We start from the raw sequence: 12740 nt of genomic DNA, 5'->3' as shown, positions 1-12740 counted from the left end.
ACCTCCCAGCCTGACAGGTGGGACGCCAGGATGGGTGTGACCAGGGGCTCGGCTCAGGGATTGCCCCTGGCCTGGCTGGGGTGGATTGGGGTCCTGGCGGTGTGGATTCCGTTGACAACTCGCTACACAAGAGAACGGGTTCCTGGGAGGTGCGCACAAGCCTGCTTCTGTTCACCTGAATTCTCTCACTCCAACAGGTAGGGCCTCCCTTCCCACACTGATCTCTCTGGATTGTCCTGAAACATGATGAGTCATCCCTGCCTGTCTCTTTTGGGTAAGTCTGGGTGTTTACCCATCACGTGTGTTGGCCTTGTGGCTGACCGTGCTTTCAGAAGACCCTGTGGGCAAGGGTCCAAGACGGTGAGGTGTATCGTTTTGGTTCCAGAAGCACTTATATTTTCACATATGCCAGTGTTGCTGAACTGTCTTTGCTCAGACACAGTTCTCTCACCTCAGTAAGGAGAATTGGGAATCCAGGTGATCATTTGGATGGGAGAGGGAGCTGAAAGCACCCACCTGAATTAGCTCTCTTGGGAGTGAAACCTATAAAGACACTCTTTGGGGCATGTTTGCTCTGGTCCAAAACCGAACTGAACACTGCAAGACACCTGTTGTCTTCTAGGTAAACTCAAAATTTCTATCTACCTAGAGGGAGCTAGCTATTCTTTAAATGTACTTTGTACATTCGGCTACAGGTCTTTATTTAGATGCTTGAGGGAGTCCAGGTGTTTCTGGCACTCCCTGGAAGCTTCTTGAACCTGCCAGATGGGTCTTATTTAGGGGGCCTTGCTGCCTCTCCCCAGTCCCCACTGCCCAGGGAAGGACGGCACCTGTCAGAGAAGGTTGTTTGGTATTTGAGTGACAGACTCCATTTTACACTGATATTTTAGGCCCAGAAGCTACCTTTGCTAGTAACCAGACTTGGGGGATGGAGGTGGTCCTAAGCTCAAAGGCGACCAGAAAACACCTAATCATTCCCCACTTTTTGTGATTTGGGATGGTTTCTGTGTCTGTTGAATTCATCTCTTCATTTCTGTTCTATCAAAGTAAAATGATGATTTCAGGTCTCTTAGTGTTTCTGATTCCACACTATTAATTTGATTTAAATAAGTCAGTGAAAATTGACATTGTAATCTAAAGCACATAGCAGGACAATCTGCTCACTCACGTGAATGCTCGTGTTTTAGAAAGCATAATTTTTCAAGTTGTCAGACAGTAGGTTAACATTGACATTACTATTTTCATGTATTCTAGCAGCAGATGTTAAACAGCTGCAGTTGAATGGCGCTTGGCTAGGTCCAGGGTGGAATCCGCAGTTGACCTTGACAAGGCCTTTGCTTTCTGGGAGTTTATAATCTTTAGACTATCTTCAGATCCCATTTAAAGAAAGAGGATTGGGCCTGGTGCGGTGGCTCAAGCCTGTAATCCCAGCACTTTGGGAGGCCGAGGCGAGAGGATTGCCTGAGCTCAGGGGTTCGAGACCAGCCTGGGCAATTTGGCGAGATCTTGTCTCTACAATAAATCAAAAAAAGAAAGAAAGAAGGAAAGAGGATAATACTATTTACATGAGAAACTGGGAATTTGTTTTTCCATAGTATTTCTTCGAGCTTCCATCTCCCAGTTGTATGTAGGAATGCACCCCATGAGATCAGGGAATGCTTTTCTGCTGTGAGCGAAAGTACGTCACGTTCAAGGTCAGCACTACCCTGTGTGTCCATAGGGTGCATTACAATGATTTTCATGTTCTGTCTGGAATTGCTTTGACCTCGATTCCCCATGATCCACGGTCGGAAGGCAGTATGCACCTGTGTTTGTCACTTTTACCACAGCATCTAACTTCTTTTCCTGATTAGTTCCACCATTTATTTTATTTTATTTTATTTTATTTTATCTTATTTTATTTTTTTGAGTCAGGGTTTCATTCTGTCACCCAGGCTAGAGTGCATGCAGTGGCACTATCATGGCTCACGGCAACCTTGACCTCCTGGGCTGAGGCAATCCTTCCACCTCAGCCTCCCTAGTAGCTGGGACTATAGATGCACCACCACGCCCAGCGAACTTTTTGTAGAGATGAGGTCTCACTATATTGCCCAGGCTGGTCTCGAACTTCTGGGTGCAAGCAGTCCTCCCGCCTCAGCCTCCCAAAGTGCCGAGATGACAGGTGTGAGCCACTCTTCCCAGCCCCACCATTTTAAAGTAGAACCGTTGTGTAACATGGACCCTAAGTGATCCGATTGCCTCTAGGATTGATGATAATTTTATTTTTAACCGCTGTAGGGATTCATGTCTTATCTCTTTTTTAAATGATCTCCCTTAGCTTCTTTTGAAGCTCCTTGACCTGCTACACTTGGTTAATTATGCGGAGTTTAGCTTCCTTATGTGAGAGCAGGGCCTGCTTTTTTCCTCCCACCTTTGTGAGCACCTACAAAATGATCTCTGTGTGTCCATGGGCCCTGTCACCGTGGGTGGTGATCACACAGCCTTCGTCGAGAGTTGAAGTGCCCGCAGGCCACTCCTGTTGCTTTGCAGGGACGACGGGGAAGTTAACAATTCGTGGAGGAACTGTGGCTCCAGGATTTCAACAGTTAATCACGCCAATTAAATCAAAGCACTTTGGTAGGATTCACTCAATTAAATGGAACACTTCGGGAGGATTTGCTCAATTAAATGTGGGTGGCTTGGAAGGCTGTGTGTGTGTGCGCGCCCTCGCATGCATGCGAGGAGGGGAGGGAATGATGTGTCTCTATTGCGCAGTAAGGGCATGTCCACAGGATTATTTAAAGGCATCCCCCACCCCCCTATATATAGCATTAGGCTAGATGCTGTTACACCCCGCCACCAGATTGCCTTCTGGCTGTGGCTCTGTATTAGAGGGCTGAATATTATTTTTCTCTTCTCTGGCGAGGCTCGAAAAGTCTCCAATCTTGGGAGCTGGACATTCAGCAAGTTAATGTCTCGGAGCCGTGGTTTCCTTCTCTGTAAGATGAAGGTAGTAATAACCGTGGGCTGCAGTAATTAAATTACGTGAAGGGAGACACACAGCTCCTGACACGCGCAGTGTTCACTAGACTATTCACTAGACTGAAGTTGCTCCATTTGCTACACCCTTCCCCCCCAAACATCAGTTCAGTCACCCCACAATGCCCATTCGGTGCCAGGAGCTGCTACAGACACTGGGGGTTCAGGGGTGACCAAGAATGGGAAAGCCCCTGTCTTGCTGGAATTACATTTCTCCTGGGGAGACTCAGGTAGAAACAAGCAATTTCACAGGATGGTTAGTAGTGAGTGCAAGTGCTTCGAGTAGAATGTGTTGAGGCTGGAGAGTGAAGAGGTTCTGCGGAGGGGACACTGGAGTTGAGGCCCAAATTGTCGGAAGGAGCCACCTATGATAAGCCGCAGGGATGATATTCTTGGCAGGTTCAGAGGCCTCGAAGGCCACAGTCTTGGCCTGTCTAGGACTGAGTGAAGGCCAGTGTGTCTGGGTATGATTGAGCCGTGGGGGGCAGGGTATAGGATTCGGGGCTGGGCCAGGGCCTTGTTGGGGGTGAAGGCCTTAGGTCTCTGGCCTGAGGGCCCCAAGAAGTGGCTCATCCAATGTTATGTTTCTCCAAAAGTACGTACACGATGTCCTTCTCTCCGTTCCATGCGACAGCCCAAACATCGATGTCAACTAGAAGTGAAGTTCTGACAATTCGTGACTCATTCATTTTGTACTGAAAGCCAAAGTCAAACCAGGGAGACCCCAACAGCCAACAGGGTCCTGCCCAAGTGACAGTGGGACCTATAGAGGGCTTGGCTGCACAGCCCCTGAGAACTGACACACTGGGGAAGCACTTATGCCAGCCAGTGAAAGACAGGGATTGGGCTCCCACGGACTAGGGAACGAAGTGAGCCTTCTGCCCACACCAGGCCGAGGGGCTGATTGCTTGCGGGAGGAGCCCGGGGAGCCACACCCCACCGTCTTGTCTGTAGACTTCTGGTCATCACCCTCCGTGGGCTGCCCACAGATTCCTGCCACCCCTTCTCCCCCGTGCCTGCCTTGCTGTGTGGGTATCCCAGCGAGTGCTGGTCTTCTGCCCCAACCTCAGGGACCCCTCCCCAGTGTCTCCTTGGCCTCAGCCCTTGTCCTCTTGTGTGCCAAGCTTCTTTCTTATTCAAAGCCGACCAGAATCTATCCAAGTCTTGGAAAATTGCTCTTTTCTGATACCAACGTTCAGCTTGATTACTAAAAATTCACACATTACAGAAACAGAAAACAGACCTTTCAAGACCTTGACTCCCCCCCGATGTGGTGTCACATACATTAGAGATGTGCCTATTCTAGCTACAAATCACTCTCCATTTTTTCTTTTTCCTCCTAAAATGCAAATACATACTTAGCCATCTCCTCCCCTTCCCTTGCCCTCTTTAGGTTTTCAATCAAGAGTTATTATGTCTGCTGTGTCTTCTATGAAAGATCCACATTTTTGTAATCTGCTGTGCCTCGTCCTACGCCAGCCACCTGTTGGTTTTATATTTAGACCCTGCAGTTTTCTTCCTGCTGAGCACTAGGCCTCTTCGGCAATGTCTCCGGAGCTCCAAGCCACATTCGTCATCCATCCTCCCCCTGCGTTTTTTAATGTACTGGGATTATGTGGACTTTTTCTGTCGGTTATAGTATATTGTTTTACACTTTCCAGCCTTTTACTTTTAACCTGCCTGTGTGTTTATATTTAAAGTTTCTTCTAAACAGTGGATCACTGAGTCTTCTTTTTCATACGGCCTGACAACCTCTGCCTTCCAATTGGACTGTTGAGTCCTTGTACACTGACCTTAATCATCTGTGTGGTTGAGTTTAAGTCGGCCATCTTGCTGTTTGTTTTCTATCTGTCCCACCTGGTCCTTTTTCATCTTTTTCTTTACCTCGCTTCTTTTGGATTATTTTACAGCATGTATTTTATCTCTACTGTTCGCTTATTAGCACGTATCAGGGACTCGGAAGGCTTGCCAAAACACAAAATCCCATGTTTTACTTTCATGTATGTTATAAGCCCCACGCTGCCTTGTTATTATTTTTGCTTTAAATAATCGATTGATTTTTCAACGTTTAAAAATGAGGGGGTGTTCTTCATGCCATTGTGTAGATCCAGGTTTCCAACCGGGATCATTTTCCTTCCACCTGAAAATCTTCCTTCCGTATTTCTCATTTACAGATCTGCTGGTGATGAATTCTCTCAGCTTTTGTCTGAAAAAAATTTTATTTCGGCTTCATTTTGAGGGCTATTCTCCTTGAATATAATATTCTAGGTTCCGTTTTTTTTTTCTTTTAGCACGTTGCAAATGTCATTCTGTTGTTTTCTGGCATGCACATTTTCTGATAAGGAGTCAGAGATTCTTTTTCTCTTTGTTCCTCTGTACACAATGGCAGCATTTTTCTCCTCTGACTACTTGAAGGTTTCTCTTTATCACTGGTTTTCAACAATTTGATTATGATGTATCTTTTTAAGTCTTGCTAGGGGTTAGCTGGGCTTCTTGGATCTGTGATATTATAGTTTCCATCAAATTTAGAAAAATCTCTAGCCATTATTTCTGTGACTGTATTTTTTATCCCTTCCCCCTTTCTTTGCCTTTTCAGAGTCCAGTTATGTGGGTATTAGATCATTTTCTATCACTCCAGCTCATGGAGGTACTGTTTGTTTTTTAAAACTTTTCTTTCCCCTGAGCTTCATTTGAGATGGTTTCTATTGCTGTCTTCAAATTCTCTAATTTTTTGTGGGATGTATGTGTGTGTGTGTGTGGTATCTAATCTGCTGTTAATCACATCCAGTGAATTTTTCATTTTAAGTATTATAGTTTTTACCTCCAGAAGTTCGATTTGACTTTTTCTATAGCTTCTATTCCAAATCTCTCTGTATTCCTATGTTTTTCTTTCCATACCTATACCTAGTTAAACTTGCTGTTTTCTGTGAGTCCTGTCACCATTCATTTCTGCGTGTTTCTATAAACTGATTGTTGTCTTTGCCATGGGTCACATTTTTGTGGTTCTTGGCATTTCATTGATATTGGGCTGGATGTTGGACATTATAAAGATTATGTTGTTGAGTGTTGGGATTTGGGGAGGCAGTTATTTGGGGATCACTTTGATCCCCTTGAGGCCTACTTTTAAGCTTTCTTTAAGGCAAGTCTTGGATAGCATTGGCTCTAGAGTTAGATCTGCCACACTACTAAGGCATGACCCCCCTGGATTCTCTACTGAGTGTCCCAGGGGATCACAGAGGACTCTCTATGCTGCTCCGTCAGACCTTAAACATCTCTCTACCTTGGTATGTCCTGGAAATTGTTCAGCTTACAGCTTCCTGGTCGCTTTTTTCCCCGGGCTTTTGGAGTTTCACTCTGTGCATGCATGGCATCGTAGTCAAGAGAGACTCAAGAAGAGCCTTATGCAGATTTTTTTGAAGCTCTTTTTCCTGCATAACTGACTCCTTTCTGAAACTCTGCTCTGCAACATCCAGCTGCCTCAGCTGCTCTGAATACTGGTCTCTGTCTCCCTAACTTGGCGAAGCCACGAAGCTCTGTTTGGCTCCCCCTCCCTACACTCTCAAGCTGGGCGATGACAGGGCTCACCTCATTTGTTTCTCTTCTCTCGTGCATTGTGATTCTGCGCTTCCTGCTGTCCGGTGTCTGAAAACTATTGTTTCACATATATTTCTCCCATTTTCTACTTGTTTCCAGCAGGATTGAAATCTTTCTTATTTCTCCATCACAGCTTTAGTGGAAATTTCTATCCATCCTTTTTCATACAGCATCTTTGATTTTATGTCCTTTAATTTGATATAGAAGTCTTTAATACAAAAAGTCTGATTTTCTATTAAAGTCTGTCTGGGTTGTGTGGTCCTTGAGCCAGCGTAGAAAAGACTTCCTTTTCATGTAATTGTGAGTAGAATTGAATTGAATGGACAGCAGAACAGGGACTATGTGCCTGTTTCTTTGAATCCCCTGAAGCGGGAGGCTGTGATGTGTAGACATCTGTGGTGGGATCTTATACTATTGCATATATTTTGCAATTTGGAAGACAAACGTAACTTGTACAAATTGGTCAGATCCTTTATTTAGCAGTCTTATGTCTGAAGAGCTTTCCTTTGAGACGTATTTTTCCAGCTGTTCTGTTCCACTTTTCATTGTGTGGAATATGGTACAGAAACCTCTCCTCAGTGCTGTCTTGCCTTCACAGGACTAATTGTTTTGGGGGTGTGGCTTTCAAGGGCCTCACTGCTGGCCAAGAAGCCCCCAGCCCTACTCTTTGCTGCTTCTCTTCCTCCAGTAGCCTGCCCCCCGTTTATTGCTGCCTCTACAGAGGTAGAAAGGGCCTCTCACTTCCTAGTTACGTCTTCGGATATTCTTGCTGGAGCGCTTCCTTCCTGCCCAGTGTGAGCGTGGGCCTCTTCGAGGCTTGCTGTCAGGAGGCCCGTGGCCAACCTGCCTCTGAGAGCCAGTCCTCTGTCCTTGGCTCTCTGTCCGTGTCTTTCTTCTCCTGGCCATGCCTGAGCGAACAGCCGTTGGTCTTACCTCGGCTCCCTCCGGGCCACCCGTGCGCGGTCTTTGCCAGACCACCTTCCCACTGTCCGAGGTGTATTTTCTTAGGCACGTGCATGCTCGGACGTGCCACTCCACCAGCACGAGACGAGACGCACATCTAAGACCAGGGAGAAAGAAGTCACCAGTCCCTTCCCAGGGGACGCAGAGGCAGGGCTGTTGTCACTCATGGCTTTTTTCACTTTTCTTAGCTCCACCTGCTCCCCAAGGTCTTGCCCTTCCCCAGGACGGAGCCCCGGGAAACCAGGTCCTGGCAGTCCCTCTTGAGATGCCGGAGGCCCAGGTGAGCTGTGCTTCCTTCTGCCTTGCTTGGGATTCTGTCACTGCTCCCTGATCCTGGCCTCGGCCTCCGCCTCTTGCCCCCAGCATGACACACGGCAGACTGTGAACCCCAACTGCTGTCTTCCTGCCCTCCCTCTGCTTCTCTTCCAGAGGTTGCCAAGGAATGGATGTCCACTGGGCTTGTGGTTCCTGTCATCTAGGTGGGGGAGCTGAGTTTCCATACAGGAAAATGACCGACCTGAGGTCCCTTGGGAAGACAGTGGGAGGCCAGGTCTCCTAGTGCTTGGGCAGGTTCTCTTTCCAGGACTTCTCGGGGCTCGTGGTTACTTCTCCACGTTAACACACCCACTCCAGGCCCTCGCCTCTTGTCCCTGGCGTTGCTGGTGCTGCCCCCGCCTGATTCTAGAACAGACTGAAAGACTGATTCTCCCTGGGAATTCTTTCAGGATTTGGTGATATTTGATGATGTGGCGTGGCACCTCACCAAGAGGGAGTGGCTGAGGCTGGACCCTGAGCAGAGGGCACTGGCGTATTATGGGAACGTGACCTCCATAGGTAAGCATGGCCCCAGCTTTTCCCCAGACTTTCCACCCGCTGGGAACGGGGCGGGAGGTACATGGCTATCCACACCCGCTCATCTGGTCCCTGGTTGTGGGGAAACACAAAGGGTCTGCCACACCTGACGTGTCTGAGTAGCACACACTCCCCCGGCTCCTCAGGACAGGGAAAGAACCCCCCTCGGGTTTTTACCGGGAGAGAAATTGGAGCCGAGGTGCCACTAGAGTGTAGGATGCGCTTTCCTTTTCGCCCCACAAATTATGCAGGTTGCATGGCCATTTAATTTGAGTTTACATTTGAGAGAGGCTGGCATGATCAAGCCCTGGCTCACCCGCCAGGAGTCTGCGTGTGTGTGAAAGTGGGGAGTTTTTAAGAGAAGAGACTATTAGGAGTCAGATTTGGGATCGTGGAAGTTTGCAGGTCTGGGAAGAGCGTGAAGTTCAAGGTGTGGCCACAAAGGGGGTGGACAGGGGTGAGGTCAGCCTCTCAGGAGGACCACCAGGTAGGCTTCTGGAGCCTCCCCCAAGTGGGCCCAGAGCCTGTGCCCCTGCAACTTCTGGAAGGAGCCCTTGGGAAATACATTTGAACTGAATGAATGGCTTGCGTAAGGTCACAGCCAACCCAGTGTCTGAGGATTGAAAGTGGTTCTTCTTCGAAGGCCTTGCCCCATTCTTCCAGGTTTCTCATGTCATCTCTGGCTGTCACCAGAACCCGTTTCTTTTCCCATGAGCAGGAGTTCCTGTTTCGAATCCTCCCTTGGTCTCTCACCTGCTCCAAGGGAAAGTACTACTGGTATCAGACCCATTGCTCAGCACGGATCCAGCCAAGTACTCTGGTGAGTGACAAAGAAACTTAAAGAAGTGTGAGGAAGTCTGGGGTGGCCCCACTGAGCTGTGGTGGGGTTCAGGTTAGGGTTGGGGGGACCCAGCTGAGTTCTCGGGGTTGAGGTTAGGGTTGAGAGGACTAGCTGAGCTTTGAGAGGAGGCTTGAGTTAGAGCTGGGAGGCCCAGCTGAGCCCCGGGAGAGGGTGTGTGTCTGCTGCCTCATCACAGAAGGGGGCCCTCTGCCCCTTGCCTCTGCAGTCCTTGCTTCTGGTGGCTTCTGGGCTGAGCCTGGTGCTCACCAGCTGTCTCTGGAGAAAAAGGATTTTTGGCAAAGGAGCGTAACCTCCGCTGGCCTCCTCTGCAGGCTGACTGCAGTGTCTTGTGTTTACCATTTCAGAGAGCACCTCGGTGACCCGACACCAAACCATGGGGGAAGACACCCAGCCCCAGGAGATGGCGTCCACAAGCTCCTCAAGGGCGAGTGACCCCAGCCCCGAGGGCAATCAGCACGGGGACTCTGAGAGGGGGGGAGGGAGCCCACAGGGTCTGCCCATAGAGCATCACTTTGCCTGTAAAGAGTGCGGGGACACCTTTCGGCTCAAAGTGCTCCTCGTTCAGCACCAGAGAGTCCACAGCGAGGAGAAGGGCTGGGAATGTGGCGATTGCGGGAAGGTCTTCAGGGGGGTGTCGGAGTTCAACGAGCACAGGAAAAGCCACGTGGCCGCGGAGCCCCAGCCCGGCCCGAGTCGAGCCCCGGAAGATGCCGCGGCAAAGCGGGAGCAGATGGAGCGGGAGGCCAAGCCCTTCGAGTGCGAGGAGTGCGGGAAGAGGTTTAAGAAGAACGCAGGCCTCAGTCAGCACCTGAGGGTCCACAGCAGGGAGCAGCCCTTCGACTGCGAGGAGTGCGGGCGGTCCTTCAAGGTCAACACCCAACTCTTCCGCCATCAGAAGCTGCACACCTCGGAGAAGCCGTTCGCCTGCAAGGCGTGCAGCCGGGATTTCCTGGACCGCCAGGAGCTGCTCAAGCACCAGCGCATCCACACCGGCCACCTGCCCTTCGACTGCGACGACTGCGGCAAGTCCTTCCGAGGCGTCAACGGGCTGGCGGAGCACCAGCGCATCCACAGCGGCGCCAAGCCGTTCGGGTGTCCCCACTGCGGCAAGCTCTTCCGGAGGAGCTCGGAGCTCACCAAGCACCGGCGCATCCACACGGGCGAGAAGCCGTACGCGTGCGGCCAGTGCGGCAAGGCGTTCCGCCAGAGCTCCAGCCTGCTGGAGCACGCGCGCATCCACAGCGGCGAGCGGCCCTACGCGTGCGGCGAGTGCGGCAAGGCCTTCCGCGGGCCCTCCGACCTCATCAAGCACCGGCGCATCCACAGCGGACTGAAGCCTTACGAGTGCGACAAGTGCGGCAAGGCCTTCCGCAGGAGCTCGGGCCTGAGCCGCCACCGGCGCATCCACAGCGGGGCGCGGCGCTGCGAGTGCAACGAGTGCGGCCGCGTGTTCAAGAGGCGCTCGGCGCTGCAGAAGCACCAGCCCACCCACCGCGAGTAGAGGCGTCCGCGGCCGGCGGGGGTCCCCAGACGGGGACGGCAGAGTCAAAGGAGATGAACAGTTTTGTAGCGCTTCTATATTTTGTCGTCCGAAAGGTTGAGACCAATTTATACTGCCACCAGCAATTTATAAGTGTACGCGTTTCTCATCGCCCACCGAGAGTAGCTTTTACCATTTTAACCTAGTTTGGCTAGTTCAACTGGCAGAGAGTACCATCGGGGCGTTTCCATACGCATGCCTTGAATCCCAGAATGAGAGCAGAGAAATCCGGATGGGGGGAGGGGGCGTGGAGGCCGTTATCTCCAAGCTCCTCCTCCCTCCCTCCCGGGAAACACACACACAGAGCCATTCACAGATGGCGTCAATGTAATGTGATCCCAGCTTTCCCGAAGAGAAGATCGCCCCAAAGTTTTTTGGCCTACTTGAATTTATAAATTTTTAGGGATGTAAATAGAGCACTCAAATGTCTTATATATTTAATTTATTAATTTAGTTATGCATACATATTATAAATCACATATGATATAGAATAATATATTAATTTAGAAAATGCTCCTGTTTTGCCACACGCTGTTTCCTGAAATCATTTTGTTCTAACTCCTCGCCTGTGTTTTTGGTCTCGCCGTCTTCACTGTGGGAGCCCCCTTCCAGTCATCAATTTCAAAGCACATCCAGTCACTTCCATCAGAGCTGTGGGCAGTAGTGCTGTGACAATCCCTGCAGGAGGCTCTCACTAGAAATGTCCTCCCAAGCCATAAGAACATTGCTCACGTAACATTAGGACAAGTTATTTTTGTTGTTGTTTGTCTTATAACTCTACAACATAACCACTTAAGGTGGTGCTTTTTCAAATGACCTTTAAAAGGCCTTTTCTTAAAGCATCTGAAACGTCATTGTGAGGTCAGACTCTTAGCAGTAATTGCTGAATCTGAGTTAAGTGTCTCGCATCCTTTTTTCTTAAACCAATTCAATCTGGTGACCCCTCTTCATAGCCAAAGTAGCAGCGACTAGGGGGCTGTTTTGGGCTACTAGGTCTTGTCTTCAAGCAGCACTATTTAGTTGAAGTTAAAGTAGTGAAGATCACCCCCACGGTAAGAGATACATCTCAAGGACCCAAGTGTCCGGTGACGCCTCCTCGTTGGGAACAAGGGTCTTTCCTTGTATCGAGCCTAGGTGGTTGCCAGCTCTGTAGAACGGAGGTGGCACAGCACCTACCTCCGAGGGTTATCGTGAAGGCTGCCATTGTGCCTGCAGAGCGCCAGGCATGCAGGCCTGGCACAGAGGTACGCTCACTGAAGGCCACCTGCAGTCATTGTCATAGCTACTGCTGTCACTCTGTGGCTCGTTAGTACCAGAACTGGGGATGGACCCCAGTCCTTACTACCAGTCTCATCTTCTTTCTCCCATGCGATGATTTGAGTACAACTCCTGTTTTCCTGCATGCGAGTTGTCTGTTCATCTCCTTTGACTAGTTATCAAGTTACCTTTGGATATATTGACTTTATATAGTGCTTCTTTCTATATCGACTGTGATGTTCTCTTTCCAGTTTTATTGCTTTGCTCTTTGTTGCACTTTTATTACGTTTTTTTGTGTGTGCAGCCCTTTAATTTTTACATATCCAAGCTTTCATTTTGGTCCACTAAGTCATAACTTCCATTGCTTCTGTAGTTAGATACAATGACATTTTCTTCAAGAATTTTAATTACAGATAAAAAGTTGAAACCACTGCCCATGGGAAGGTGACTACAGCAGGTGGGCAGACTGGATGGGAATGGGCCGGAGAAGCAGGCTCTTCCCTCATCCAAGATGCAGACTCCATGTATATCTGTGGGCAGTACTTGACTATCTAAAACCTGGCCACTCAGGCACGCTAGAGATACTTCCATCACAGATTGGCCAGAACACTCTGTGACTGTGCATCAGCAAGCCTCAGCTGTCAGCGGCAGGGC

The 12740-nt window shown here is 49.4% G+C and overlaps 1 protein-coding gene across 1 annotated transcript; it reads left to right on the top strand.

The window, feature by feature from the left end:
• Positions 1-243: 243 nt before the first annotated feature.
• On the top strand, positions 244-11343 carry ZNF275 (zinc finger protein 275). The gene is made up of 3 exons (XM_021708359.1): positions 244-274; positions 9146-9247; positions 9634-11343. Exons 1-3 carry the CDS (start codon positions 244-246, stop codon positions 10788-10790), a joined length of 1290 nt encoding a protein of 429 aa, XP_021564034.1. The 3' UTR covers positions 10791-11343.
• Positions 11344-12740: the final 1397 nt, after the last annotated feature.

This window comes from Carlito syrichta, unplaced genomic scaffold (genome assembly GCF_000164805.1).
Source record: "Carlito syrichta isolate Samal-C Ts95f unplaced genomic scaffold, Tarsius_syrichta-2.0.1 Scaffold135894, whole genome shotgun sequence".
NCBI classification, from domain to species: Eukaryota; Metazoa; Chordata; class Mammalia; order Primates; family Tarsiidae; genus Carlito; species Carlito syrichta.
This window is presented reverse-complemented; position numbering and strand designations above follow the sequence as displayed.